This window comes from Electrophorus electricus, chromosome 16 (genome assembly GCF_013358815.1).
Source record: "Electrophorus electricus isolate fEleEle1 chromosome 16, fEleEle1.pri, whole genome shotgun sequence".
Classification (NCBI taxonomy): domain Eukaryota; kingdom Metazoa; phylum Chordata; class Actinopteri; order Gymnotiformes; family Gymnotidae; genus Electrophorus; species Electrophorus electricus.
Window position 1 is genome coordinate 9,325,025 of NC_049550.1, and position 25,104 is coordinate 9,350,128.

Below are 25,104 nucleotides of genomic sequence, written 5' to 3' on the forward strand. Positions count from 1 at the left end.
TTTGCCTGTGTTGTCTCAATAATGAAGGAGCAAGATGACAGAGCTAAATGGAAGGTGTTGATTAGCATGATCTTAATAGATATTCTACACACACACACACACACACACACACACACACACACACACACACACACACACACACATATATATATATATATATATATATATATATATAAAATTATTGTTTCTTATATAAAATTATTGTTTCTTATTATTATGTGTGTATTGTGTGTGTGTGTGTGTGTGTGTGTGTGTGTGTGTGTGTGTGTGTGTGTGTGTGTGTGTGTGTGTTAATAATAATAATAAGAAGAAGCGGTCTTTTGTCTATTGCAAGCATTTTCGAAGGTTAACTCAGATACAGTCTGAAAAATAGCAGGATAAGGGAACCTCTTAACTGGGCATGTTGTAATGTCACTATCTCCTGTAAAGGCTATAAGGGCATGTGGGCTTGAAGTCCTGCCTCGTGCACTCGGATTACCCCATTAATATAATGCCTACATTTGCTGAACGTGTGTGTGTGTGTGTGTGTGTGTGTGTGAGAGAGAGAGAGAGAGAGAGAGAGAGAGAGAGAGAGAGAGAGAGAGAGAGAGAGCGAGAGAGAGAGAGAGAGAGAGAAGGGGAGAGAGAGAGAGAGAGAGAGAGAGAGAGAGCGAGAGAGAGAGAGCGAGAGAGACAGACATACTTCACTAAGTCTATAACGTTGACTGATATCCCATTCCTGTGATAAACACCACTCCATTCCTTTGATAAACTCCAAACCCATGGATTCACTGACTGCGTTATGTGTCTCACGTTCAGAGAATGTATTATTAATCCTGTTTGTTTCTATGGCACATAGCTACACTTGCTAATAGCCTGTCACTCACATTACTGACAAATAATAGACAAATGCATTTAAGGATATGCAACACGTGAGTCAGTTGTGCAGTTCAACAATGTAGATCCAACTATGTTACGAAACATTACATCGTAGTGAATTGTCTGCCGTTCCCCTAGCGCGTCGCAGTCGTTATTACACCTTCCTTTCACTTCCAAAGGAAACACTGCCCCCCTGTTATTCCAAATATTTCGAGGCTATTTCCATTACTGGGGCTTCGAAACCGGCTGAGTTTAAAGTGTGATCTGAACCGCAGGATTACGTGTATATGATTTTCCCGTCCTCGTGTCTGTCGGACTGCCACGCGTCGGTAAAGGTAGGCTGCCGTATTATTCGCGACGTCCGTCGGGTGTATTCCGCGTGCCCACCCGGTAACCGAGCGTTAAGGTTTAGTTGGCTAGCGAGCTACGTGAGGGCAGTGGGCTAGGGTTGAAATATGTCTACAATTTTGCATCAGGATTCATTTCTTTTGCTTCATTGACTGCTTCACTAATGACTTTCTTATTCTGATTTCTGTGGGTTGTCTGTGTCTGCCTAGTCACAAATTGATAACGTGCAAAATTCCGCCAGATAGTCTTCTTTACCCCCCCCAAATTGGACACCAGCTAGCAACGTATCCTATCTTCCGAAATGTTTTAAAGAAGCCACGGTGAGCTATTCAATTTCTTTTTTCATTATATCACTTCAGTCGGCGGTTTTGTTAATGTGAACAACTTGATACGGTTGGCTAACAAATGCTTGCTTTCTTTTAAAAAGTACTTAAGTCTAGCACACACAGTGTCAGTTCCGTACTTTGGTCGCCTTGCAGTTTTACACTGTATCCTGGTGCGCTTGAGAATTCCCCGTGGGTGCTCCACGGAATTCCAAATCGCTCCTGAGTGGGAAGCCGCGGGCGTTCACACGCTGCTTTAAAGGTTAATGCCGCCAACTTGTTCTCTACCACTTCTGATACTCTGTGTCTTTGGGCAGCGTTTTATTGTTCCGTACAGGTCCCTTCCTCTCTGCTTGAACCGGTGAGTCGAGAGGCGTTTGTATTCTCTTGCTTGGGTTATGGAGCAGGGCTGGGCTCTCAAGGCCTTGGAGAGGACCGGGGAGTTTCCTGCTGCGTCCGCCATTTGTTTGGACTGCGGGAGGCTACAGGTAGAATTGGGAGTTGGCAAACACTCGTTCGTTACCACTGTGGTACGGATAATACATAACCGGAATACCAAAACCACTGGTGCACACATAATCTCTGGTGATTTTGTGTTAGTTTGACTGAGGTGAAGTGTCTTGACAACAACGTCAATTACACGTCAGTCTTACACGTTTCACTACATTGTTATTATTCAGCGTTGACTAAGGCACGTTGCACACCTGGGACCGAACCTGAACCCCAGTAGCAGGGTCTATGTGCATGGCTAAGCAACGTTAACAGTGTGAGCCTTTTGGGGAGTTTAGTCTATGTCTCCAGTCCACATTGAACGTATGAATCTTTAGCACCGTGATATTTTTCCTTCAGTTAGCCTAATACTTATGTTATGTTTCAGTAGATTGACAAGTCCTGACTAATTTGTGGCTCAAAATAATAATAATAAATAACATTCAGTTTTATTTATACAGTGCCTTTCACAAACTCAAGGTCAATTTACAATGTAACAAAGACAAAAACATTGTTGAAAAAAAGACTTCAGAAGAGACTTACAAGATGAAAGACCAGTGCAGTTTCATAAAGAGTTTTGAAATGTTTTAATGCTTTATTAAAATGATGTTTTTAACTGCTTGATGCATTTTAACTGTGAGTGTCTGTTATGTCAAGAAAACGCCACACATTGATTTTCACTTTAAGCACACCTTGGCACCAAAGAGGGAAACCAGTCGTCTCTTCAGGAGAATAAGGTTTTCTTCCCCGCTGTTCAATGAATAATTCAACATCGACAATTATATAGTTTTGTCTGTGCCAGGAATCTGACAGCAGTGAAAAAGTGTGATTATTGTACCTGGTGTTCACGTGGGATTTGAAGAGCCCACTCCCACCTCCCGTTTAGAGATGCTTCTCACCTGTTTTACAGGACTGAACGGGACATTTTCTAATCCACATCCTTTTGAAAAATTAATTAATCTTGCAGTGGTAATCGGTTCTCAGGGGCACATGATGTATGAAGCCTGTCATATTTAGAGACAGCACGAGGTTATGTCTGTCAGCATTATGGTTTAGTTATGATGAAATGCAAAAAGAAATAAGTCTTCTCTTTATCTCTGTATGGTGGGAGGAGCTGACAAATTTATCAAAGAGGCTTGAGTATGACCATACAAATGTATATCAGTGTCTGTGTGTGTGTCCTTATGTGTGAATTCTTCATCGCTGATTTTTCTTGCTCCTTCACCTATTACTAACATCCTGGTGGAGAAGGTGGCATTCCAAAATGTTGAGGAAGTTCTGTGGCATGAATTCGGTTCACTTTAAGTGACCATGGGCTTCACAAGACTGCAGCAATGTACAGAATGCACTTTCCCACTCAAGGGGTGTACTAATCCAACCCCATTTAGGCTACTTTTTCTATATGGTCCTATTCCTTTATAGCTGTTTTAACACGCTTAACTGGAATGCAGAGGCATTGTCGGGCTTGTTTTCAGACTAAAAGAGCAGTATGATGGTATTTCACTTGAGGATTTCTTCTCTATTTCACTCATTGTCTTTGTCTCTTTTCCTTTTTCTTTGTTTGCAAGTTTGGTCTTATGGACACTGAAGTTGGGTGTGTTGTCATTTCTGGTTTGGATGAGAGCCAATGCCTTTTCTTTTGTGTGCCAGGATTTGTCTCTCTTCATTCTGCCTTCTCTCTCTCGCTCTCTCTCCTTCCCGTCTTTTCTGTTGAGATCTTGATTCCAAATACATAGTTCAGGAGTGCTCACAGTGCAGTCTCCAAGTCAAAAAGTTACACCGCCATCCATCAGAGTCATCCACGTCACAAAACACACTGAATCCAGCAAAGTTTGTAAACATGTATTGATGCGCTTCTGTCAGGGCCATTGCCTCACAGTCCACTGCACAGAGCGCCACGCCAGCTGAGCTGTCAACAGTTTGCCACGCAACAAGGGCAGAAAGATTCAAATCCAAGATTAGCCGTGGTAATGCAGCCCAACTTTGACCGTCGATGAGCAGTCTCCTTCCTCACACAGCACACTCCTCTTGTGCTAGTCTGCAGAGCGGAGATGCACGGTGAATCGATTGCGTCCTCTGCCTTTGCACGTTTCAGCTTCTCCATTATTCTATTCTTATGTCTTTTGTTTCTTTTCTTGTCATCCTGTTACTGGCGTTCCGCTTTGGGCGGGGTGGGGATTGGGTGCAGTGCCTGTTTCGTCTGCTTGTTTACGGAACGGTTTTGCACACTTGATGTGGTGTCACTAATGACTGTGAGATATGGATGATTTTCAGAGCTTCTGCAACTCTGAGAAGGTTTGTTTGTTTTTGTTTTCTCCTCCTCCTGCCCTCTCCTGTTACGCGTGCCTCGTTCCTAAATTCCAAGAGCTCAGCAGCTCAGTGACCGGGGGCATATTCTAAAATAACGTTTGGGAAACATACCGAATCTAATAATATCCCACAGGTCAGGGGTTAGGTTGAGAGATGGCTCAGGTTTGGCGTTGGGTTTTTAGGCTAGGGTTAGAAGTTGCAGGTAAGTGTTTGGAAAAATGTTCTGCAGTACTTTCTGTGTGCCTACTCCTTTATGGGTCTCCTTCGGAGTTCTGTAATGTTCTGGAATGAAGGGGTGTGGCTGGTCATTATGGGAGGATGTTTATGCAGGAACAAATGAACCAACAGAACAGCTGTAAGAAAATAAACATGGTCCAGTCTGGAGAAGTCTGCCTTATCTCCAGTTTGTGCCACTGTTCATCTTGATGTACGCCCTTTGACAAAACAGTTCAGCAGATTCCTTGTTGATTAAAAAGGAGAGTTTGTTGGGTTTGAAGTTGCAGTCCATCTTCTAGTATTCTATTTCGGTTCAGGTAAATTGTGTTACTAGTTTAAAATCAGTTTTTTTCATTATAATGTTTATTAAATAGCTTTTAAGAAAATGCCCTGTGTCATTCTTCACTCAGTGTTGGTTTTAAGGATGATGTAATAAGTGCCCATGGAGGGGCAGTGCCTGATGTGGCTTAAAGGAACACTCATTAGCTTTTTAGCCCATTAGCTCATTTCCATCTCCAAATCTCATATGTCATCGTTGGATGGCATCTGAGCTCTCTCCCTTGTAAATGTCCAGTTAAGACCATTAATCCCATCAGCCTCTGTCTTCGCTAAGAGCATTATTTTTGAATGATGGCAATATGGCCACCTAACAGACATCTCCATATTGTTTCCCACCAGAAATGTTGAGTACTACTCACTCACATGCCCTTGTGAATGCGTCTTTCGGTACTGTGATTGAGCGCCTTAAGGGCAATATAGGACAGGTGAGAAATTCCTGCAATTTGGCATGTCGTGTAAACGGAATGCTTCTCATGTCAAACCTTTTCAGGATTTTGAGAGTTGTGAGTCACACGCCCAGCTGAGGACTGCTGAATGAGTAGAGTATGTCATGCAGTAGGGACTCCAGCAGTGATGTACTGAAAGACCCGACCTCACGTAGGACAGCACTCTCCTCAAGGCCACGGCCAAGCATCCAGCGCTTCCTAAATCATGGGCGAGGTTTTATAACGCTGCAAGTGTGTTAGGCATGAAGAACACACTCACTGGCTCACAGCACCCTTATCCAGGAGAACACAGGACAGAAACATGTTTATGTCACTAAAGTTATGTGGTGCATAAGATGTGGCAGAATTTGTTACATTAGCATTTTAAGAGAATTACTGAGAACTATTGTGTGTTTTATCTCTGTTAGAGATTGGTCAAAACCACGGGAATTGCAGCTCTTATCTGTTAATGCTTTAGTCTCTGATGCTGTATACAAATCCCAATTAACTATCATGTCTGTGGGATCTCGTAGGAAACATTCTGTTTACACCTTGCCACTACACTGAGTATTTTGTTTGGTTTAGTGAAATTGTGAAACTCTAAAGATGTGCAAGAGACAGGAGAAAATCCAATGTGCAAGAGAGAGAACTACATTTTTTGGACACTTTGAGGCTTGTAATTTTGTATTTTGTGTCACGTGACTAAAAGCTTGGCATATGCAAGGCAAAATATCCACAACTGATGACACATACCATGCTTTCTCAACTAATGACCATCAAATGACCTAAGTACTTTAGAATTACTTTGTGATTATCCATCTCACATCACTTATAAACATTCATTCCTCTCTCATCACTCAAACGCTCAGTTATAAACTTGTGTGACTATCCATCTTGCATCACTTATAAACACTCATTCATAGGCACCCATTCACAAACACTCATGTGACTGGCTATCTCGAATGACTCATAAACACTCAGTCTCATACAATCATGTAATTAGGCATCTGCCATCACTCAAACACCCATTCTCTCCATCCTGTATTCCACCACACAACGTGGATTCAAAGCAAATGCATTATGTTCTAACAAGAATGCCTTTCTTTCAGGTCCATTGCACGACATAGTGACAAAATCTTTCCTGAAATGTAGCTGTATTCTTGCTGTGCTCAGTGAAAGAACTTTTGTTGGTGATGTACCTTCTCTTACCCTCCCCATTTATTTCTTTGAATGCTCTTTCTGGGATGAAACAAGGAGGAAGGATGAAAAAGTGTGCGTCTGTTTTTCATTTTGACACACGTGTCACTGTGCCGTTATTCATCGAGTGCGCATAGGTTTGTGGGGGGTTGGCTGGTAGGAGAGGCACTCGCCTCTTTTGTGGGATATTTGATGCTGGCACACTCTCTCTCTCTCTCTCACACACACACACACACACACACACACACACACACACCCTCACAGATCACATCAGAAGAAAACCTCGGCTGTTTGTGAAGGCAGTTGTATAGGAGTAAGGTAGACAGGAGCACCGTGTAACAGCAGTATGGGGTAAGTGGTGTGCTCCAGAAGGCAGCCGCAGTACTGAATGGGCAGGGGCAGGGAGGAGAACCTGCACTCCTGTGGTTGGGGGCCAGGTTACCACTCAGGCTGCTGTGCCCAGAGCTGTGACAGCTGCTTAATATGCAGGGCAACCGAAGGTTCCCCAAATGACCTTGGTCCTGTTTTTGCATTGTTTTTATATGTCGAGAGGCAAAATATCAATTCGATAAGCTCCCGAGTTTCAGGATTCCAGCATTTGACGAGGATATGTTTACATAAATGTTTATAAAATCCTCATGAACATTTAATCTGTACAAGGCATAACCAAGGAAAATTGACTTTGCCAGACTTGCTTTGATTAATTGGTCTTAAATTAGAATAAATAGTATCTCTAGTACTGTGAAGTAAAAAAGAACTCCAGATTGGTTGTGCATTTGTGTATTTAATTTTCAGATCTGTAATGAAGTCAAAGTACATAAACTAGGCAGATCTTGCGTTTACATTTTAAGCATTTAGCAGACACTCATATTGACAATTTCAGTCACGTTACGGAAGAAGGCGAATGTGTTAGGATTCCTGCATGAGGCCATACCTCTTCTTTGCTGTTCTCTAGACACATAAACCAGTTATTTACTTACTTTTCACAGATTATTTATTTTGGCTTCATTCATGAGCACTTGCTCATCCCCAGAAGTATCCAAAGTGCTCTCAAAGCACTTTAGCTTGGACAATACAGTTTTCATTGTCACAATTTCCAGTTCATTTGTTTTCAGAGTAACTATCTCTACTAGTTTACTACTGAGGTCCTGAATTCATGCTCAGAGTTTACCAATTTTGAATCATCTACATCTTCTAACTATTTGCTAGTGTATAGTAATAATGCCAATATGTACTAAGGTGACCTACAGGCTTATTAGGCATGTATATCACAGCTGCTCGAAACAATGATCTGTGGTTAAAAAAACAAAACAAAAACGAAAGAAACGCCAAGGCCATAAAATGCCATCAAGATGCTCTGTTTGTTAATGGCTGTTGTAAAGAAGCTGCTCCTTGGCTTTCCATTTCACCTTCTAGCCTAGGTAAACTGACAAGGTACATGTATGTTAACTATCCACTGCAGCAAACCCCTGATTCCAAAGTCCCTTTTTCCACAGATTCACTGCTGCCCTGGGGTCAGTTTCTCACTATGCTCAATTGCAGGGCTTCCCACACACCTAAATGTCATGCAGATCCAGGAACAGCGCTTGCAAGCTTTATAAATGCGGCCTATCCTCAATGCGTGTTTTGTGCGCGGCTTGCTTCTAAATCTCTACCTGCCGTTTAATCAGCCGCAAGGTCCACAGATACTGCGGCGTCAGCACGATTCATGTCGCGTCAGGCACAGACAGTCCTCTCATCACTGAGCAGCCCTTCACGTAGCCATCAAATGACCGCTTGCTGGACAGAGCCTAAGTGGGTCTGCACGATACTGACAGAAAAGCCTATACTGCGATTATCAGTCCACATTGAAGCATTCAGTATCTGAGATTGGTTGGGATCCTCACACCACAAAAAATATATAATGAATGGTTTGATGGCTCATTTGCATATCACAGCCGTTCGTGAATTCAGTATTACAAAGGCCAATATCACGATAATAACTAAGAAATTATATCTTTGGTTGTGTAAGTGCTAAATGCCCGAAGATGACGTTTATGTATTAGAATATTTTGACTCCGATGGGGCCGTTTTAATCCCCCGTGTCCCAGGTTGCTAATAACGAGCGCCACTGATATTTGCATAATCCCTTGAAGTGTTGTGCTGGAGAGCGGAGTGTGGAGCGAGGGCTTCTGAAGTGCTGAATGGGTACGTTAGCTCGCTTCCCCACCATCACAGGGGATTCACCAGGACCTCTCTTTCTCAGCTCTAGCTCCAGAATACTGAGAGCTTTCTGAAATGTTCTGTCTTTAAAATCCTGTTTCCAAGGGTGTGCATTGCATGCCTAATGCAATGGGAAAACTATGGAAAGTGACTGTAGGCGATTTCTTCAGGTTATACATTTGGAATGGCATGTGAATAAAACTTTTGGATTAATTTTTGGGTATTTGGGATTTGATTCCAGCTTTCTCATTAGTCCCTGCTGTCTGTCTGTAACAAGTAGGAGGAGGGCGGGCAATAGGATGTGTAAGCAGAGTACAGTTATTTAGAGCTTCTCCGGGAATCGCCATCAAAAATGACTGGCAAAGATGCAGTTATCACGGGCATGTTCATTCAAGGGTGAAGCACAGAGACAGACTGTCAGAAGAAGATGAACATTTACCGTGGCAAGGGAGGAGGACACTTGGAGAAGAACCTGGTAATCTCAGCACATGTACATGAACGGTTGTGAGGAACTGTAGCGAAAGGAAATCTGCACACGAAAGGACCAATTCGGAGCGGATGAGCTAGTGTGGAGACTTCATGAAGCAGATGAGTCATCCATTCTTTCTTCTGGAAAGAGGTGCAAACTGTCAGTGCATAGGACATCGTGGTGACAAATGGACTAGTAAAGGAAAGCAGGTCAGTTGGGTCAGTGTTTGTGATTGGATGAAAGTAGATGCTGTCGATTTGGGGACATAAAAGGAAGGTATCAATTTTGTGCTTTATGGTTTTCCGAAGTCCAGGTATGTGTAACATGATTGGCTGTGGGTGCCACCCCACTCCCAGCTTGGACACCCTGTCGCCCAGCACATGCACCGTTCCCCCCTGGAGGACGTGTCCAACCATCATTACGGTAATCTCAGCCTGATCTGTGGCCACAGACACAGCGCACCGTATCGATGGCCATAGACACAGCACACCAGAGCTTTGGCCACAAAGGCAACACACCAGGTGCATGGGGCAAGAATAAAAGATTTTTTTGGGATGGAACATCTGGTTTTGTGGTCAGTGTGAGAGTCCTCGTAATGCTCAAAATGTATCTCAAAATGCACACTTCTCTCACTTTCAGTTAGAAGCAGGCCACCCACCCACCCACACACACACACACACACACACACACATACACTGCTTACTGGTGACGTGTGTGCGTCCTTCAAACAGTGCTAGTCTCTGAGGGGAGTGTGTTTGCTGGCAGCAGAAAGGGGGAGCTAGGTCCCCGGCCAGCCGCCACTGGGAGTCTGTGCCATCTTTCACTTTCTCTTTCTTTCTGTCCTCTCACGCTCTCTCTCATCTCCTCCCTCTCTTCCACCCCCCTTCCCCGAAGTGATGTGGCTTCAGCTCTTCATCACGCGCAGCTGGCTGACTCCATATCAGTCGGACACCCTCGGCTCCATGCTGCACCCATCCTCCATCCGCCACACTGCTGTAGGACTGGCATGGTGGTAGCTGCCTGGCACTCACAGCATAAACGAGGCCAAGCATTTTGTAGCCATTTGTTCTACTTTTGTTCTGTCTTTTTTGTTATCCCGTTAAGTCGAATAACACTCTAAGGTGACCTTGAGTTTGAGGAAGGCTCTAAATTTCCATTTTTTTCCCCTTTTAATCCAATCCCTGGGGCTTTGCTTATTGTCTCTGCACTGGAGTTATCAGATTACTAAATTTGGCAAATACTGCAGTGAAGACGAATCCTGATACTAGTTAGTGTAGAAAAAGCAATTAGTAACAGTATGATGTCTAATCATATTAGCAGCAAGCTGCTGTCTGGGCCAAATACACCTTCACTATTAATGGGGTCCAAGATGGAATGGTTTTGCACTGGGGTCCAAGATGGAATGGTTTTGTCAAAAGTGCAGTAAAAAGTAGTTACAACAAAATGACATCTCGTGTTGTGCAATGCTCCCAGCTTCATCGCGCAGGTACATGCGATTTACGCTCCAGGGCCGCACATGAGCACTGTGAGTATTACAGTTACCGTTTGATTTGCAAATTGAATCAAATTAACATCAATCTTAAATCGAGTCAGGGTAATGTGAATTGAAACCAGATTAACCCAACCCAGACCTAATTCCTCTTTAGCCGGTGGAATATGGTATGGATAGTGTAATACTAATATAATGTTGTTATTCAAAGAGGGTAGAAATCAGCTGGGTTTGCTAGGAGGGGGGTGGCATTTCCCAGGTGCTTGGCCAAGAATTAAATGTGTAATTTATCATGTCTATCATGTTTTTACAATTATGTCTGTCATGTTCTTACTAGTTTTGTCTCCAGAAACAGACTGTATAGCAAAGAGAGTGGAACTTTCTCTGCTCTTAATAGTTCACTTACACACACACACACACACACACACTCACTCACTCATTCACACACAGAGAGAGAGAGCAGTATTTCGACAGGGCTCTACTTGTTAGTTCCTGCCTGAAACTTTCATATTCAGTCCTTACATCTCAGTCTCAGCTCTGAGAGTCCTAGTGTTCTGTGTTGTCTCACACTGGGCTTCATGCTTTATTCCAGCCTGACTGGAGTCCTCCATTCTGGTCTTCTCCTTGGAAACTTGAGACTCATTAGACTGCTTTAAAGTGACAGCTGCACATCCTCAAAGATGCAACAGCTTTCTTGTCTCTGTCTCTATCCCTCTGTCTCTGTCTATATTTCTCTCTCTCTCTCTCTCTCTCTCTCTCTCTCTCTCTCTCTCTCTCTCTATCTCTCTCTCTGCATGTGCTTAATTGGGTCTTCTGCAGATCTGCTTTGAAAAAAGTGCTGGTTCTAATTTGTAACATGCAAGAATATTTTAGAGAGGTCTGGTAATGGGGCTCACACCAAAGAATCTTTTTGCACTCCACACACACACATGCATGCATGCACACACACACAAGCCATACCCAAGTTTCTCTTTGATACATCATTCCACTGTCGTAATGATTCCCTTGCTATAACTGCTTCTGTTCAGATGGAGCCTAGCCTAGTCTCTCCAGATTGCTGCCACAAAAACAAGCAAAAAACTTGTGTGCTTAATATGGTGACATAATTTCACATGATCTGGACAGTCCTCAAATTCACATGAGTGCAGATGGTTGCGATTGGGAGATGGAGTTAATGAAGTCACAAGTTGCTTCTTTATGCACATATACAGTGAAGACTGGTAGAACGTCCAGGACATCCACTGCAGCGGCATATGTGTCTGATTCTAGAAGGGGCCTCGTGTGTTTGGCCTTTCTCTAGTTCTCTCTCTCTCTCTCTCTCTCTCTCTTTCTCACTCCCCTTTTTCTCCCTTTCTCTCTCTTTCTATCTCTCTGGCGATGGCTTGATGTGGTATGAGAGTGCCGCTGATTACTTGGTAACCTGATAGGCATGTTGTTTTTACTTTTGAGAAGTACTTACCATATTGCCCTCTGTTTTATTACGACATTTATAATGTCATTAATTAACTGTTTTTACCTCAGCGGTGCTGATATATAGCAGTAATTGAATACCAGGTTTAAAACTGGATCTATAACAATCTTAGAATAGAATTTACTGGACTGAAATCTTAAAGGTTTTGGCTTCGCCAACAGTATTCAAAAGTATTAGTGTTTTTTTTTTCTGCAGATATTTCTCTCTAACCAGCCAAGCCATTGGCAGAAATGCTTGACTGGGCAAGATGAGGTTTAGCTGAAAACAGATATGAGAGAAGGTGTATATTGGAACTTTTTGAGGTTGCTGTTTTACCAGCCATTTCTTGGTAAAAACTCTGAATTTCATTTTGTTCGTGGACTTGAGCGTACTTTTGTTGACTTGGACTAAAATCCTACTCTCTGTGTCTTTCCAGATTGATGCTTAATGGCTGGGAGCCCCCCGGCTTGTGTCCCAGATTGACACCCGACAGCGCACGGTCTCCGCCAATCTCCTGAGCGAGCTCGAACTCCTGCCAGATAAATCGCCCACAAGCTCCCACTACGTCTGCCCAGCCCCAAGCCAATCAACCTCCAAAAGGCCCTCAGCCAATCGCTGAGGCAAGATAGCATCACCATGGACACTGAGTCCACTTATTCTGGCTATTCGTACCACTCTGGACGATCAAGGGGGTCCCACAGGCATGGGTAAGAAGAGGCTTCTCTTTACGAACTGAGAATGCTATGGTTACAACAGTTATATTTCTGAGAAAATGGTATATCTTTCAAAATTTGGAAAGTAATACTCTCGCTAACTTTTAAGTCTCAGTTGTTGGTCTTGTTTTCCATTTTCCACCTCCTCTTTTGTCTTTGTGGGGGATATTTGTCTGTCAGTAGTGGAAGTGCTCGAACTGACAGCTTCAGGAAGGCAATAGGACACAGGTGCTGAGGGTCCTGGATACTGATACCCTTCTCTCTCTCTCTCTCTCTCTCTCTCTCTCTCTCTCTCGCTCTCTGTCTCCCCAGTTTATTTCTTTCATACTTTTTTCTTTTTACCTGTCTGTCTAGCCACCTGTCTACCTGTTTGTGTGCCCACCGGTCCATCTGTCTGTCTGTTCAACGCTCTCTCATGCTCCTCTCTCTCTCCAGTGTATCCCCCCATAACCCTTGCTTGACATGTGCTATACTGAAGTACTAAGTACCTGCATTCCCTCAGCTCTTGGCTATCTCCCTATCCTTGTGTCTCTCCCTCTCCATATCTCTTCCTCCTCTCTCCATCAGCTCCCTATATCCCTCTCCCTTCAGCACTGGTGATCTGTATGTATTTGAAGTTGTGATGACATAATCTTTCTGTCTAGTTCTCTATCCCCAAACAGAGCTCTCTGGTCTCAGAAGTATTTCATGATATATAGTGAAAGATCAAGAGCATGTAGGAAATATCAAGGAGGCCTCCCTGGAGTCTCCAAGCTCACTCTTATCCCATACTGACCTATCAATCATGTCGATATTCAAGGAACATACACTTAGTGGTACAACAGACTTAAGGATTTTAATAGACTTTATATCTGTCTTTTTCCCAAGCCAGCTTTGAGCATAATAGGTCCCTGTGGGGGTAGTTTCTAAGTGCCACTTGGAGCTGTCACACCAAGAGCACACACACTCTCTCTCTCTGTCTCTCTCTCTCTCTCTCTCTCTCTCTCTCTCTCTCTCTCTCTCACTCTCTCTCCTTCATGGCTCTTTTTAGTGTTAAAGTCATAAGTCACAGTGCTCTGCTACACAGTGCTCAGAGCAGAACATGAAGCACTTGGTGTTGAAGTGTGAAACTGGTTATCCTGGTTTCACTTCAGTCACTCTGCCAGGTGATCGTGAAAAACCACACACATCTGGACAAGAAGTAATTTACTACCTGCCTTGGTTGAGCCTGCTTTTGCAACCTGTGCGCATTAAACTCTTTTCGAAACACTTGCAGAATGAGTGATAGAGTGGCTGCACAGTGCTAAGATCGCTTCTCCAAACAGAAATACAAAATGGAAGTCATGGTCTCCCCGGCGTTGCTAGGATTACTTGATATAGGCCCATAAGTGTGCTCCTTTTTCTGTGAAAGCACACCTTTGGTAAGGAACCTCATGGAGGCAGCTTTAGTTGATTATCATGACTAACCAATTTTCCAATTGCAGCATATCATAATTTTGTCAAGGTTACATGTTGTGGTTTGCAGATTGAACTAGGTATTAGTTGGCAGGGGCCATAAATGGCCAGAACAGTAGCTCAAAGCAGGTGAACACGGTTAGGGCTGTTGAAGCTTTAATGGTGCTCTGAAAATGTCATTGAGATTTTTCTGATCAGTTTTATTTTTGCAACTTAGGTTGCAATTATGTCCTATAAGTTAAAGGGGCATTACTCAGGATTCAAGAAACAACATGTCGAGAGGTTAAGTAGGTTAAGTAGGTGAACACAATAACACTGATCTTTTTTACTTTGTGGAGCCGCCTTCCATTCCTGCCCATGATTATAAGGCATGCCTGTAAGATCTACGGTGGCCAGCGTAGTTCATTTCTAGTTTCCTAGCATCACCAAAGTTGTCATGAGTCCTCTTTCGAGCAATGTTTGTATATCTCTGAGGAGGCGGAGCACAGCGCAGTGATGAGTGAAAAACATCAGGCAGGGTCATTTGAGCATGCGCACCTCTGCCTCTGGCTTGGGTTGCCAGGCACCATGATACATATCCCACACAAAAATTGGGAAAAACTCCCATTTGATTTTGTGCCTACGAAATTTTGAGAAATTATTAATAGAAAATAGGGAGACTCAGTGTAAATTGGGAGACAGGAGGTCAAAATAAGGAGAGAGGAGGTCAGTGTAAACACAACACAAGATTACGTCCTGGAACGCAGTTTTTCTCAGGCACTACATACAGATGTGCTGATGCCATTAAGCATAATCACAAACTTATCTTGTTCCTAGATGAAAATTGTGCAGTTGGTATATTTTTTATTTAAATATTGTGTAATAGTTGTTACACAACTAATATAATGCCATGGTGGAGCAACAAAACATTTCTAAAATTGACTAAGTTTTAAGAGCCCTAAGTAGGACAAAATGTATTTGCAAGACATCTGCACAATCTCTGCGGAAACAGTTATTTCAGTGTCAGTCTGTTAGTTAGGGGTCCAGTGTCTGGGTCCCATTTAAGCACTCATTCATGTGGAAAATGTGGCCTTTTGATTTGCCTAATTCTAATTATATGCTACCACACTTGATTTACACACAGAACTGAATGAATTAGGCAGTCTCATACCAGAAGCTCTAACCCTGTAGTGCCCCCCCCCCCATCATCATAACAGAGAAAGTGAGGATCTGAGGAACAGCACGTTGCAGCTGTCGTGCTGAAGCTGACCTGACTTGAATACAAAGGTCACTCTTACCATTAACTTGTTTCCACTGAACTTTTTGTTCCAATCTTAATTTTATCAACATGCTGTTTTCACAAGACTCAAACTGATCAATATTTAATGTAGATTGTTTTGATGCCTATTTTTCCAATACAGGTGATATATATTTATGAGGTTTCCCAGCCACACATTGGTTAAGTGGCCAAATTTATAATTATACTATATTATGTCTTTCTCTATTGTTCTGTTTTTGCAGCGTCTTTATAGCCCTACGTTTTCAATTCTGAAGGATTGTACGTCACAGTGACACAACTATTACTCAAGTGTAAAGAGAATCATTAAAATATTTTCCGGGTATTTACTATCGCTCAACAAGAGCAGGAAGTACAAGAATAAACAAGAAGTGCTTAACTTTCGATCATTTAGTTTGGCAACCACATAACATGGAAACCTGCTGCTCCTTCATGTCTGAATGAGAGAACCTCAAGAGCCGTTAGTGTCTGGCTAACCGGCTAGACTCTTGTCGTAAATTAGCCTCCACTACCCGTTTACAAGGGGAATTGGTCTCGAGCAGATGCTTGAATTGGCATGAAAATTAAGTACAGTTCAGTTGAAGCAAGACTAGACAGGTCGTTCATGGGTGGATTGCTAGGTGATAGTGAAGCTTCTAGAAACTGCATTCACTTCAGGTATTGGCTCGAATGCAAAGACATCTGGCAGAAGCTCAGACGCCCTCAAGAATCACATCCAATTCGCACAAATACCTCTATTTGGAAGCGACGCGTGAAACGTCATTAATCAAATGAAACCAACTCGTGCAGAATACAAAATGAGGCAGCCTAGTTTAGGTGCCAAATGATCTGCTACTCTTGCTTTAGGTGGCTGTTGCTTTGGTGACTATGTAACTAGGAATTGTGGGATAAATGTTCTCAAAAGATCATAGAGGAATGACGGGATTCTGGGGGGTTCATTGTGAATGAATCTCTAGATGTCTTACCACAGACAATTTGAAACATGGTCTCCGTATGTTGACATGGTCTCAGGAAATTCATCTTTACTGTGTTTGAAACACATAACGTTACCAAATAGAACAAGTAGTCAGTATTGTAAATAGCCTTAAAATACCCTTTATCAAAGCAACAGCAATTAGATATACACCTAAATAAGTGTAATATTATATGAAAAAGACTTAATATGACATTAATAAAAACTCTTAGATAGTGAATATTAGGTTTTATCCACTTTTTAAGCAAAGCAAAATACTAATTCAAATCTAAAGCAAAATTCTAATACTAAAATGCTAACTGTAACATTGCTAGCCCAAGTACCGCAGGGCGAAGGGCAGGATACACGGACTTCCGCGACGGTGCAAGACGTTTATTTCCATACAACATAGACGACAATGGTGGCACTCACATATAACATTTACTGTAATTGTGAATCTACACTTAACATTAGATGAATAACGCTTACACAGTAACTCGTGACACACACAAACCAACGTTACGGTTACAAAGATCGACAGTGACACATACGTAGTGACAATGACCAACAAAGGGAGCACACACGGACGGGGGTTTAAGCAGACACACAAGACATTAACATTGAACCCTCTACATGTGTGCAATCCGGGGGGGCGTGGTTACACAAATAAAGACACAGTGCATTTGTGAATCCCCCTGCACGCGGCGGGCCGTACCACATCACTGTAGGGGGAAGAGCAGTCCGTGACACTAACATTTTCCACCAAGTAGTCCCGTTTCTAAAACAACAAATTATGCTGATTTATATCCTAATTTACATGCACTTTATGCAGAATCAAATCGCTGTATTACACATTTCACATTTCTGTTTTTTTTTTTTTTTTACTGTACTAACTGCTTGCTCCTGCTCCATAGGTGTGTTCAAGTAAGCTGTTCAGTGTTTAAGTGCACAGATGCATCAAAAATGTATCTGTGAAAAATGACAATACATTACCATTAGATAAAGAGTAAGTTTAGTTTATACCAGAATATCCCTATAAATATCCCAGTCAGTCACCACTGCACAGGTACTGACTGCACCCTATCTATTAATATTCATGTTAAATACTAATACTGGTCTTAGATCATCACTCTCAAGCTACAGTGTGTTGATTAACCCAATTCCTTCTCTTGGATATTGAGCAAAATCCTTTTTAATTGGACAGTATCATGATGACATTCAGAATCCCCCCCGCACACACACACTTCAGCCTCAGGGTCTGTCTTGATAATCTGATTCTTACTGTGTTTGAATTACTTTGTCCTCCGCTGCTCTGAATGAGCTTATGATTTTGGGGGTTAGCAGGTTCTCTTGCCCATTAGTCTCCCACTCTAACCTCTCAACTTACTGTAGCCTCTGGCGAGCCTGTCTCCGTACTGCCCCCAAACACTAATTATACCAATACATAACTGAGTGTGGTTAAATTAGTTTCTCCTCTGCAGTGCTATATGATCCATCCTTTTTCTTGTTTAGCGAGGGAGTCACTACCATTTTTCCTGCTAGGGATCTCAGCCTTTTTAGACGAACATGCCCATTAGCTAGGTTTCATAAGCAAAGGACGAGGCATTTGGCGGTGCTTTCAAGCTTTTAAATCAGCTTTTCAAGCTGTTTTGCTTAGGTATGGATATAGTACTTGGTACTTTGCAAGAAAAGTATACGAAAAGTGTTACCCTGGACCTAAAAGAGTTTGTGGCTCTATGTGGCTTAAGAATTTGTTTTAAGTGTTGACACTAATGAGCCGCAGTTGTAATGTTTTGAACCTTGAGGCCGCTGCCGACACAATGCCAAAACAAACAGCCTGCAGAACATATCGCAGATTTTATCCCTTTCCTCCTTTTGTTGCTATAAAGCCAAACCACCACTTCTGCAGGAATCTGCACTCGGTTTGCGTGCTTACTGACTCCAGGGTTTTGCAAGTGTGCAAGGGCACTGCTGGGAAGCATCTGATGGAAATCATAACATTTGCAGTTCCCTCCACATGGCCTGCAGCTTGGACAAGCTGCATGTCACTCAAAAGCCCAGGATATCCTCTAGCTGCCTGTTTCTTTTAAAGGGTTTATATTAAGCAGCAGTAGTATTTGTTTCCCTACTCTGGGGATTGCCATGTTTACTAATGTGCAAATGAGTGATTCACAGATGTTTATTTGGTTGTGTATCACTAGGTGATGGTTACATGAGTGGTAATTCTCATGGTAACAGCCAATAGGTCAGAACGTATCAACACTACAATTGTCCCGGGACGCCCCCCCCCCCCCCCCCCCCCCTCCACAAGTCACGTGGTACGGCCTGTCGTATGCAGGGGTAGGGGGGTTCACCCTTGTATGTAGCCACACCCCCATGATGGCGTGCATCTGCACGGGGTTTAATGTCGAGTGTTTGTCTGTCTGTGTAAACCCGCATCAGTGCGTGCCTCAGTGTTATTCATTGTCAGTGTCAATGTTAATGTTAGTGTCGATGTCGTTTGCTTATGTCTGTTAGTGTTAACTGTTAACACCACTGTTAGTGTTTACACTGTTTGTGTGTTCATATTCCCCGTTGTTACTGTGTGTGAGTGCTGCTGTTGTCGTTCACGTTTTATGTCATTAAATGTTTTCACCACGTCAAGGGAGTCTGTACATCCTGTTCCGCACCCTGCGGCACTCGGGCCATCACAGACTCCCTTGACGTAGTGAAAACATTTAATGACACAGAATGACCAGCCACTACAGGACGCCAGCTCCCTCGACAAAAGACGGACTTCCTAGCAGGAAGTGCGTAGGCACCTCCCGTGCTGCCGCCTGGATCCCAGGATATTAGGGAGAGGAGCGTGACCGGCGTCTGCGTCTACGCCGGAGCTGGAGCGGAACACCCCCAGGAATTTCTTGGGGGGGCTGAGGCTACCAGGCCTGGGCCGAGGATTACCAATGTGCCCCGCAAGGACCGTAAAGAGGGTGGTTTAGTGGAGCCAGCGGGATCTCCGGTGGGCAGGGCTGAAGCCCAGTTTCCTTCCCTTTCATGGACTCACCAGCAAGACTGGAGGGGTACACCTAAAGCCTCAGAGGCAAACCTCCTCTGGGGCGCTCCTAGAGTGGCTGGAAAAAGGAGGGACCGTTCGGGAAAGAAGCACGGCCGGAACCGGGGCGGACGTGCACCCCCCACGTGTTCGTCAAGGCCGAGGACACGTCTACAGCGCCTGTGGGATTAGCAGGCGCTGCAGCACAGCGCCTTATGTTTGTGCGGATTGGCGTAATTGTTTATGTATATTCGTGCCTTGTGTGTGTTTTTAGGCGCATCATGTCGCGGGGAGAGCGTCGGACTGACCTGAGAGAGACAGGCACTCTGCCTTTCTCCCTGGCTGAGAGGGTCTCCCAGGTGGGAGGTTCCTGGCCCGCCTTGTGCTGGGTGGCCACCGGGCATGGCCGTACTGTGTCTGTCTGTGTGTATGTACGGCAGCCTGGAGTTTGCTATCCTGGAAGGGGAACTCTCGGGGAATGCCTCTCCCCCGCATGTTACAAGGAGCGTACCGGAATGCCATCCTCCCTCCTTTTGAGAGGTCTTTCGGGCTTTCGGTTCCTAGCCCGCCTCATGTTGGGTGGGCTCTGGGCAAAGCCATACAGTGTTTGCGTATGTGTACACGGTGGCCTGGGCTCGCAGTCCTGGAAAGGATGTGTCGAGAGCCACATCCTTTGGGAGGGGGTTCTGTCACAGGACACTCCCCCTCTTGGCCAGTGGGGGTAGGGGGGTTCACCCTTGTATGTAGCCACACCCCTGTGCTGGCATGCACTTGCATAGAGTTTAATGTCAAGTGATTGTCTATTTAATCCCCCGATAGTGCGTGCCTCGGTGTTAGTCATTGTCAATGTCAATGTTGAGGTTAATGTTAGTGTCGATGTCATTTGCTTATGTCTGTTAGTGTTAACTGTTAACGCCACTGTTAGTGTTTAAACTGTTTGTGTGATCATGTTCACCATTGTTACTGTGTGTGAGTGCCACTGTTGTTGTTCATGTTTTATGTCATTAAATGTTTTCATCACGTCAGGGGAGTCTGTATGTCCAGTTCCACGCCCTGCGACACTCAGGCCATCACAACAATACGTCTCATAGACAGTTCTCTGTATTAAACAAGGAAGAGTTTATTACCACAGTCCGGTGTCATCCAGCTGCCAAACTACATTATGGAAAAATGCTCATTCTTAAAGCTTTAAGAGGAAAAATCATTCTGTGGCTTTTTTAAAAATAGTTTTTGTAGTGACATTGTTTGGAAAAGATGAAAGTGTCCTGAGCCAAGAAATGCTTGCGTCAAACGTGACAGCTAGTTTCTGCTGTCAGTTTGGTACTCTACACGTCAAACTTTAAAGTTACTTGACAGCTGCAATATCCTTATCAGAGATCATGCATGTGAGGTGTTACCTCTTATCTTGCCCTAGAAACACTTTCAGCTTCTAAAAGTATGGGTCAGTAGAGAAGGTTTTACAAAAAGAAAGTTATCCACGTGTCTTAAATGAGAAGGTCTGTGATTAATTGTTAAAGGCGTTGATTTTTTTTCCCTAATAGTACCTATTACTAGTGCTTAATCTTAATAGGCCTTGTACACGCCAGTGGTATGAACTAGTGATTTGGTCAATGTTTACAGCAGAACTAATTGGGCTGAAGATATCCATCACATTTTGGACTTGGGGATTAATCGCTGATAGTAGCGGAGCACTCCGCAGTGAACATACGGTGGGGAGTTACGGAGCAAGGACTAAGTGGTGGTGGATTAAGTCCCTCTAGAGCCACACAGCTGAGGTCAAGTACAGATTTAGCCCTCTTCATGTAGCTCATATGTGGCTAGGATAGGGTGCGGCTAAGAACAAAGAGCAAAGGAGGAGGGGCTAACAGTGAACCAGGGCGAGAGTGGGCTGGGCTAAGAGAGGCTTAGACTGTTCTTATGGGAAGTTTACTGTCCGTCAATCGTTGGGTCAGTGAGGAGATGTGATTAAAGTTGGGTATTTCTGCCATGGAGAATGAATGTGGGAAAAAAAACAGTGGTTCCTCTGGCTTTTCCCACTTTATCTTGTTTGAACAGCCGCTCTGTGTGTGGGTTTTGTGCTGTGTGTGTGTGTGTGTGTGTGTGTGTGTGTGTGTGTGTGTTGTGTGTTGGGTTTGAAAGTCAAACCCAAAGATTAGTTGTGTTGTTTTTTCACTGAGCATAGATCACATTCTATAATCTGAAGCTCTTCTAAACTGTGCTTGCCTGTAAAAAACAAAAACAAAACATAATTTGCATTTTAGACAGTAACAAAGGCAAAGCAGTTTTCTTTGTATAGCACATTTCATGCTCAGAGGTCATTCAGCCCCATGAAACACCAGAGGATTATAACTGCTCCCTCAGCCCTTCCCACTGTATATGCTCGCAGTTGTCACTCACAATAGTAACTATTCAGCACTTCGGCAGTAGCAGCTCCCACACTGCTGTGCAACTGAGGCTATACTTCCATCAGAATTTGTTAGATCAGCCTTATGTAGGGTATGATGCAGTGCTGAATGGGTGGCATAGAGCTTTCATTCATTCCTAACAGTTCTGGAATTCTGGGTTAAGCATCCCAGCCTCACGCTCATCTCCGTGTGCGTTGCAGGGAGCGAAGTCGAGACCGACACAAGTCTCGCAGCAAGGACAGCAGCCGCTCTGAGAAGTCTGTCACCATCAACGCTCCGCCCGCCGAGCCCCTGTTAGGGGACCAGTCCACACGCGGAGACGAGATGCAGGTGAGAGGCACCAGTGCAGATTTGTCCCAGTGGTGCTAAAGCAATGTCGTATAAACTGGAGGTATCTGGCACTTATTACACCAGCGTGGAGCTAAACTTTCCTATGCTTGTGCACGTGTGTGTAAGTTTAATGAATGGCGACATTTAATGATGGATCAAATTGCTGCACGTGGCAAATTAAACTTTACTAAATTCAGGATGCCCAAGCATCAAAATTCCATGTGAGCTGTAATATGAGCTGAGTTGTTCAGAACGCCATTATAACACTGTAGTTGATTTCCATACCATCTGCCTCCAAAAGAAATGGTCCAAGAATAATAGAAAAATTACACTGCAAACAAAGAGTGGAGCCAAGCTGTTTATTTAGAAAGATTTCAGTGGGGTGAGGTCACCATCACTGCCCCACTACACCACATCGTCTCCTATTCCTCTCTCTAACACACACACACACACACACACACACACACACAACAGAAGAGGGCCCTTGTGATAGATGATAGTGGTAGCTTGAGAAATACCAAGGGCTGGGAGAAGCACTGGAAAGATGTGGACGGTGAAGGCCACAGTGGTTCCAGTAGTAATTGGTGCACTAGGGGCTGTGACCCCCAACCTGGTAGAGTGGCTCCAGCCATGATCGCAGGAACAGCAACCGAGATCTCCATCCTGTAGAGTGCAAGTCCCGGGGAACAGCTGAGATGATACACAAAACCCTCAAGCTCCCAGGTAGAGGACGCGAGCTTGATGGAAAAAGTGGGGAGTGTACAGTAAGGGAAAATAATTATTGCCGCCCTGCTGATTTTGTAAGTTTACCCTCTTACCCTCTTTAGATTCTAAATTCGTTTGTATTTGATTAAGTGAATTAAATATTTGATCCTCAAGCAAAACATGACTTAGTACTTGGTGGAGAAACCCTTGTTGGCAAGCACAGAGGTAAGACGTATCTTGTAGTTGGTCACCAGGTTTGCACACGTCTCACTTGGTATTTTGGCCCACTCCTCTTTACAGACACTGTCCAGATCCTGAAAGTTTTGAGGCTGTCGCTTGGCAACTCAAAGTTTGAGCTCCCTCCACAGATTTTCTCTGGGAAGAAGGTCCGGAGACTGGCTAGGCCACTCCAGGATCTTAAATGTCCTTCTTCTTAAGCCACTGCTTTGTTGCCTTGGCCGTATGTTTTGCGTCATTGTCATGCTGGAAGACCCATCCACAACCCATCTTCAGTGTTCTGGCTAAGGCCAGGAGGTTCTCTTTCAAGATTCTATGGTACATTGCCCCATTCATCAGCCCCTCAATGCAGTGAAGTCTTCCTGTATCCTTAGCAGAGAAACAGCCCCAAAGTAGAATGTTTCCACCTCCATGTTTGACAGTGGAGATGGTGTTCTTGGGGTCATATCCAGGATTCTCTGCCTCCAAACACGGCGAGTGGAGTTTAGACCAAAAAGCTCAATTTTTGTCTCATCAGACCACATGACCTTCTCCCAAGCCTTCTCTGAATCATTCAGTTTTTCACTGGCGAACTTTAGCTGGGCCTGTACATGAGCCTTCTTGAGCAGAGGGTTTTTGCGGGCACTGCAGGATCTCAATCCATTACGGCGAAGTGTGTTACTAATGGTTTTCTTGGTGTCTGTGCTCCCAGCTCCCTTGAGATCATTAGCAAGCTCATCCCATGTAATTCTGGGCTGACACCTCACCTTTATCAGAATCATCCTTAGCCCACGAGGTGAGATCTTGCATGGAGCTCCAGAGCGAGGGTGATTGACTTACATTTTTTAATTATCATGCCAACAGTGGTCTCTTTCTCACCAAACGACTTGCTGATGTTCTTGTAGCCCATTCCAGCCTTGTGCAGGTCTACAATCTTGTAAACTTCAAAATCAGCAGGGGCTCAAATAATTATTTTGTGTGTGTGTGTGTGTGTGTATTTCTCCTTTCATGCCCACCATGAATGAAACACCATGTAGTTTGATGTGATATATCATGATATGTATCATATGCCAATGTGTCTTGCAATATATTAAAAACACACATTATGTTGGACATGTAATGTGACATGGTAAAAGATTGACATACAATATTTTAATCATAGTTGGATCATGTAATTCTTCAAAACACCTAAAGAATACTTGCCTGAAACATCTCAGACTAAGATACTGAGATACTGACAGCATGCAACAAAACACTGCCATTTGGGGCTGGTTTGCATATTATAGCCTTCTGCCATATCAATATGTCTTGTGTTATGTTTTATGGTTCTTTTTATCACTGGGAGCAAAGGTTTATGAGGTATGCCTCAGTGAAATCTAAGCTGCTTTTGGGTTTTAAATCGAATGTAATGGATGTGTGGTAGCGTAGTAGTGGTGTCTGTGATTGTGTGGTTGGGTCTGTCTGGGATTGAGTGGGTGTGTCTGTGATTTTGTGGGGGCGTGTGTCTGGGATTGCGTGGGAGTGTGTGTGTCTGGTTGGGTGAGGGTGTGCGTGTCTGATTGGGTGAGGGTGTGCATGTCTGATTGGGTGGGGGTGTGTCTGTGTGCGTGCTTTGGGATTTTGTGTCATTGATGGATGAGAGCGGATGGCTTTAATCGTGTTACAAACTCACCCCACTACTCTGCAAGCGTGCGTGTGTGTGTGTGTGTGTGTGTGTGTGTGTGTGTGTGTGTGTGTGTGTGTGTGCGTGCGTGTGTTTGTTTGGTTGTTTATGTGTGTGTATGTGTTGCAGGGTGCCTTTCTGCCTTTACACGTGGGAGTACGTTGTGTGTGTGAGCACAGCTGTAGATCTCCAACCTGGGACTCGGGCCAGCAGTCATGGCAAACACTCGTGTGCTATCACTTTAAGCCTGTCTCCAGTGAGGAC

The 25,104-nt window shown here is 43.9% G+C and overlaps 1 protein-coding gene across 1 annotated transcript in view; it reads left to right on the forward strand.

The window, feature by feature from the left end:
* Positions 1-1,009: 1,009 nt before the first annotated feature.
* LOC113580355 (vang-like protein 1) overlaps positions 1,010-25,104 on the forward strand; it is a 37,246-nt gene continuing 13,151 nt past the window's right edge. Inside the window, 3 exon segments of the mRNA XM_035535050.1 lie at positions 1,010-1,193; positions 12,552-12,822; positions 22,127-22,256. Coding sequence (XP_035390943.1) covers positions 12,752-12,822; positions 22,127-22,256 — 201 coding nt within the window. The 5' untranslated portion in view covers positions 1,010-1,193; positions 12,552-12,751.